Source organism: Thamnophis elegans, chromosome Z (assembly GCF_009769535.1).
Source record: "Thamnophis elegans isolate rThaEle1 chromosome Z, rThaEle1.pri, whole genome shotgun sequence".
Taxonomy (NCBI): domain Eukaryota; kingdom Metazoa; phylum Chordata; class Lepidosauria; order Squamata; family Colubridae; genus Thamnophis; species Thamnophis elegans.
In genome coordinates this window covers 112471115-112478020 of record NC_045558.1, presented here as the reverse complement: position 1 = coordinate 112478020, position 6906 = coordinate 112471115, and the positions used below count along the sequence as shown (strand labels likewise).

The following is a 6906-nucleotide window of genomic DNA, read 5'->3' as shown; positions in this document are numbered from 1 at the left end:
AGGAATTAAGATTAGGCAGCAAGAATACAGAGTGCATGCTTTTGCGGATGATTTAGTTATAATATTGGAACAACCGCAGGAATCCAGTATGATCCTAATGAATACGATTAATCAATATGGTCAAGTGCCTGGTTTTAAAATAAATTTAGGGAAAACAAAAATATTACCCATAAATATGAACACTAAACAAAAGGAAGAACTAGAAGGAATGTTAGGATGTGAGATAGTCAAAAAGGTATCTCAGAGTTAATATTTCAATTTCAAATGGGAAATTATATAAGTATAATTATGAACTACTCTGGCATAGTATATAGATAGAGATGAAAAAATGGGATAAGTTGCACTTATCTTTGTTGGGGAGAATAGCGGCAGTGGAAATGAATATCTTACCAAAATTTTTATTTCTTTTACAAATGTTACCTATACTTAAAAAAGATGCGAATCTTTTAGAATGGCAGAAGGGTATCAATAAATTTGTATGGGCAGGAAAGAAGCCGAGAGTAAAGCTGAAAATAATGCAAGATATACGTGAGAGGGGAGGTTTGAAACTACCCATTCTAAAACTATATTATGATGCAGTGGTATTATCTGTAATTAGTGATTGGATCCATTTAACCAATGATAGGATACTGGATATTGAGGGATATGATTTGGTATATGGTTGGCATGCTTACCTATTATTTAAGAAAAAAATGGACAAAAATTTTAAAAGTCAAAAATAAAAGATCAGAATGTAAAGATTCATCTCTTTTAGTGAGAGTCAAGGATGGGGATGACCAAACAACATTTTATGTGAAGACAGGCCACTTTTGATACCACTATCACCTGGATAACTGGGAATATTTATAGACTTTTAATTATCTTGCCAGAAAAAGATAAGCCAGAAAATCGGGCTTTTTAAAAATGCTCCAGGACACAGGACAAATTATTAGAAATTGTGACTGTCCCGCCAAAATCGGGACATCTGGTCACTTTACCTATACCAGTTCAGCCAAATGGTTATCCAATCTCTTCTTAAAAACTTTTCTCCTTGAATAGTTTCCACTCATTTCTTCTTGTTTTACCCTCATGTGCTTTGGAGAATAGTTTGACTCCCTTTTCTTTGTGGCAACCTTTTGATATTGAAATACTGCTATCATGTCACCCCCTAGTCCTTTTTTCCCCATCAGACTAGACATACCCAGTTCATATGTGTGTGTGTGTGTGTGTGTGTGTGTGTATGTATCTATGTATGTGTGTGTGTGTATATATAGCAACATACCAATCGTGTGTGTGTGTATGTGTGTGTGTGTGTGTGTGTGTACATATACATATACATACACACACACACACACACACACACACACACACACACAACATGTAACAGAGGAACAGCAGGATCTTTTTGTGCAGCCAGGCTGTCTGAGGTCAAAAGCCTCTTCTGTTTTCCTAAGGCATCAATAGCATGGCAAATAGCATGTCAAAAGCATATTTATAGCCAGTGAAGATATTAACACGTTTGTCTCTAGTGATAAGAGAAGCTTAAGTTGAGGTAGTCTTTGACTTACAACATCAATTAGGACTGAAATTTCCATTGCTAAATGATGCAGTCACTGATCCCATTGCTTAGAAATGGCAATTCCTGCAGTCCTGATTGCTATTGTTAACTGAATCCCACAGCTGTTAGGTGAGGCAATAAAAGTTACTGAGTAAGCTGTAGAAAAATGCAAGATATGTAGGGCAGGTAAGTGATTGTTATTGGGTTATGGAGGGTGCATGGAGTGTGTGAGATTTCAAGGGGTGCACAAGGGATGCAGCACAGGCCAAGTCAGTTAAGATGCAACAGCATGGACAAGAGGTGCAGTATGGGATGGGGAGGGTGTGTGAGGGTTCACAAGGATGTGCAAGATGTGCAGTGTAGGTTGGGGAGGTACAGTGTAAATTGGGGAGGATCAAGGAGAACATGAAAAGTGCAAAAGGATAAGCAATAGATGGTATCCAGGCCAGGAGAATATTTGGGGGTATGCAAGTAGCTGCATTAGCATTAATACAGAGAGGTTGGGGTAGTATGCATGGGTGGGGAGACTTACCCTAGCAATTTGCAACCACTCCTGACTTTATGGAAAAAGGGAAAATTGCAAATGGCAATCATGTAATAGCAAGGTGCTTGATAACCAGCCGTAAATGTGTAAATGACCAGGTACCTCCTTATCCCCAAACTAACATTTTTCTGCTGACTCATAAATGGGGGACAAAAAGTTGTCCAGCTAGAACAATGCAACTCTGAGTGGCTTATATGAAGCAATCCAAATATAAAGAACAGCCAAAATAAAACCTGATAAAAGCAACCTGGTTCATATGTATTCACTTTCCCAAATAAGAGTTATTCATTCTATATCAAATACATGGGATTAGACACATTTTAAAGCCCATCTTCCAGGCATGGACCCAGCTGAATATCAGAGGGGAAATAGAAGAGAATGATCTGGTATTAAGCAGAAAGAGCTGCGCTCAGGCCACCTAAGGCTTAGTGACTGAGCATTGTGGATTATGACATTAGGCTCATATTCTCTATGAATTGACTGGTCCTTGACTTACACAATTCCTTCCCTTGCTCATCAGCGCCATGATTTTCTGCCACCTCTGCCTCAATACACATCAATACAATAGATAGTAAACACTAGGGAGATATTGCTTAATATTCAGTACTCAGCACTTTAAACACTATCTGCCATGCCCTTCCCTTCTCTGAACTGATTTACCACTTTTCCAAACCATAATTTATCCTCTGACATACTAAATTAAAAATATCCAAACACACACCCAATAGCCATGGTAAGGCCTCATCCCTTCTCCTGTCTCCTACATCCTTGGAATACAGATGGCTGTGTAGAGTTAGATTTCTGTATATTGCAGAAGACATGTGCAGCTTACAAGGTTGTCTACAACAGAGAAATTATCCCCCACTTCATGACTGTGACCTTCAATCACACACACACAAAATGGAGAATATGGGGTTTAGTGTCTGAAAAACCAAGATTTATTGCCATATGCAAGAAGTCTGAGAGGACCATTTTTTTCTAATTTTAATGATTTGAGACAAAGTTTAAAACATGGTTACAGTTATATAATTCTTCTAACAAAGATCAAGTCATCAATTCCTTGCTTCAGAACAACATAGGAGCGAGACAGGCCAGTACAACTGAGTGTTGAAAAAGCTAGACCACTTAGTGTACTCTTATAAAGCTATATCATTTATTATATTATTTCACCCTTAGAAGTTGTGTTTTATTCATTTCCCCAGTGTTAATTGAACAAGGGGTTATATAGGAATGTGTGAGAAATGCTCCACTAAGTCAACCTCTCAACTGAATTCCTTCTCTTCATCTTAAAGACCTTTGTCATTGGTAAACCATGACAATTTCTACTTTGATTTTCTGCTTAGTGGAGGGCTGCTTCCTTAAAAGATTCAGCGTGGGGAAAAATAGAACAGAAAATATTATCAAATATCAGAAAGTCCATAATTTAGCTACAGCAGATTTGATATTCTTGTTTCTGATGCTATAGATGATTGGGTTAAACAGAGGTGGAAGTAAAGAGTAAAGGGCAGTTTGTATGAAATCTAAGTAAGATTTGGTGTTAGAAGGAAGTTTCAGATGCGCCAAGCATATTGTTACCCAAAACATTGAAAAGATCGTAAGGTGGGGAAGACATGTGGAAAAGGTCTTCTGCCTTCCTTTCACAGAAGGGATTTTCCAAACTGCCTTGAAGATCATCGTGTAGGAGACAATGATAAAAATAAAGCAACCTAATCCTAAAGTGATTATACTAGCCACAAGTAATACAACTTCAACTAAATTGATCCCAAAGCAGGATAGTTTTAGCAAATATGGTATTTCACAGAAAAACTGGTTGATAATACTGGAACAGAAAGGAGTTGAAAAGGTGCCAACAGTATGCAACATTCCATGAATAAGACTTATAACCCACATCAGAATCACTATTTTGGTGCAGGCTTTCCAATTCATCACCAACTCATAGTGCAACGGTTGGCAAATGGCAACATACCGATCATATGCCATGACTGTCAGGAGGAAGAAATCAGAAGTTTCAATGGAGGCAAAGATCAATACTTGTGCAAAGCAACCAAAATAAGAGATGTATCTGGTGTTCATGAGAGAATTTATCATGGATTTGGGGACAGTGACTGAAACAATGCCCATATCCTGCACAGCCAAATTCACTAGAAAGAAGTACATGGGGTTGTGCAGTCGATGGTCAAAAGCTACTGCAGAGATAATGAGAAGATTTGTTGCTACAGTTGCCAGGTATAATATGAAGAATAAGAAGAAATGCAAAAGCTGCAGATGTCGATCTTTGGAGAATTCTAGGAGCAGAAAATAAGACACTATAGTGTGATTCTCCATTTTGATATTTAAATTAGGACTAAGATGACTGCCCCATCTGTAAAGAATCAAAGATGAAAATACCATTAAATTAAAATAGTGAAGCTACAGCTTGATTCATACTGGTTAACACAAAGAAAAATAATAAGTGACAATTCAAAGAGGACCACACCATTGAACAAATGTCAATGTCCAAACACAATACCTCCCTCATATGTGTGTTCATCACTGATAAATATACTAACCAGAAACCTTTTTCTTCAGAGGGACTAGTTGCATGTTATGTCATTCCATGTATTGCTGATTGTAAATATTACCCATGCTATATTCCCCATAAATTTTATTTTACCATGAATAAATTGCTTATTATTTTTGCCTTGTAGTATTCTTCTCATATATTAGTGAACAGATAATTTGAGTATTTATTAATTATAATTTTATTTTACAGTTCTGAAATAGATGAGACTGTTCAGTAATTTATAATATAAAAATTACAAAGGAATTGTTGCTGAGGCAGACATCAATTCATAACACAATATAGTAACTTCCATGTCTATATTCACTGGGTACTATGTAAAAGCATATGAAAATAAAATGTAAATGTAAAAATGTAAAAAACAAATGAAAAGAAAAAAAATTTCCTCTCCTAATCAACTCTATTTTTTTTCCAATAAAAAACTTTACTCAAATTTATCTTAATATAAAGTACAAATGGAAATATAGGCAATAAAGACAAAGAAAATGATGAAGGAAGAGGAAGAGGAAATGATTTGAGGGGAAGATAAGCAAAGAAAGCACTGATTTCCAATTTTTTTCAGTATAGTATATTAGAGAGTAAAATTACAGTCTCAACTTTTTACTTTTTGCTTTCATATAATTAATAACTACTGTTCATTTCTATTAGAACAAACTAATCTGATTATCAAAATCCCAAATCAGGTTTTTTTTTGTTTCAAGCCAAGGTCTGGAAGCAGTTGTCAAGTAGAAACAAAGCTGGATAGATTCATTTCCTTGATTAATTTGGCCATCTTTGGCAGTTCCACCATTTTTCCATCCATTCTTCCATTGTAGGAATTGACATATCCTTTTATTTTTGTATATGAAAAGTTCTCACTGCAGCCAAAAAACACATTTAAAAAGGTTTTTCCCAAGGTCATCATTCAATAAACATAAAAAAGAAAAGTTTTTGGTTTTGATTGTATATTTTTTCTAATGATTTTCTAAATTAGGGTATGAATCTGGCCCCAATATTTCTTTACTTTCTCATAGGTTCACTACATAGGATAAAAAGACATCTTTATAAAGACATCTTTATACATTTGTAATAATTTATCAGGTATTTACCAACAATACATCCTTTGGTAAAAATCCTCTTTTAGGTTATAATTCATCCACATATTTTTTCACTGTTCAAGAATTATATTATGACCGAAGTTTTTTGTCCACTGAATCATACAGTGCTTAACCTTCATTTTCCAGGTTCACCTTTAACAAGGTGATAAACCCTATCAATAACATGTTCATCATTATGTTGAATATCAGAACATTTTTTTAAAAGAAAAAATAGCTTGTTGAGGATCCAAATATACAAGAAATGATTATTTGTCCTGACTGGACTCTCAAAAAGAGTATTGGCAACCATTCTGTCCAAAGTTCTTTAATTTGGATCTGTGCACTAAGTAGGCAATTGTATTCTGTAGTCTCAATCACCTCTTCCATTCTATGGTACATTTTTGTAATTCTTAGTCATCGTCTTAAACCTTTCTCACAGTTTAATGCATATACAGGTGAAACTCGAAAAATTAGAATATTGTGCAAAAGTTCAACTTAAAAGGTGAAACTAATATATGAGATAGACTCATTACATGCAAAGTAAGATAGTTCAAGCCATGATTTGTCATAATTGTGATGATTATGGCTTACAGCTCATGAAAACCCCAAATCCACAATCTCAGAAAATTAGAATCTTGTGAAAAGGTGCAATATTCTGGGTTCAAAGTGTCCCACTCTAATCAGCTAATTAAGCCATAACACCTGCAAAGGGTTCCTGAGCCTTTAAATGAACTCTCAGTCTGGTTCAGTAGGAATCACAATCATGGGAAAGACTGATGACCTGACAGTTCTGCAGAAAACCATCATTGACACCCTCCATAAGGAGGGAAAGCCTCAAAAAGTAATTGCAAAAGAAGTTGGGTGTTCCCAAAGTGCTGTATCAAAGCACATTCATAGAAAGTTATGTGGAAGGGAAAAGTGTGGAAGAAAAAGGTGCACAAGCAGCAAGGATGATCACAAGCAGCGTCTTACCTGGGTTAAAGAAAAACAGACCTGGTCTGTTGCTCAGTGGTCCAAAGTCCTCTTTTCTGATGAGAGCAACTTTTGCATCTCATTTGGAAACCAAGGACCCAGAGTATGGAGGAAGAATGGAGAGGCACACACTGCAAGATGCTTGAAGTCCAGTATGAAGTTTCCACAGTCTGTGTTGATTTGGGGAGCCATGTCATCTGCTGATGTTGGTCCACTG

At 36.0% G+C, this 6906-nt stretch overlaps 1 protein-coding gene across 1 annotated transcript; it reads right to left on the bottom strand.

Moving 5' to 3' along the window:
- Nucleotides 1-3488: 3488 nt before the first annotated feature.
- Nucleotides 3489-4406, bottom strand: LOC116521511 (olfactory receptor 14A2-like). Its single transcript, XM_032236175.1, has one exon. The coding sequence runs from the start codon at nucleotides 4404-4406 to the stop codon at nucleotides 3489-3491; it is 918 nt and encodes a 305-aa protein (XP_032092066.1).
- Between the last annotated feature and the right edge of the window lie 2500 nt (nucleotides 4407-6906).

Excerpts from the sequence above, each read along its gene's own strand:
- LOC116521511 (XM_032236175.1), bottom strand. The coding sequence starts at position 4,406 with ATGGAGAATCACACTATAGTGTCTTATTTTCTGCTCCTAGAATTCTCC.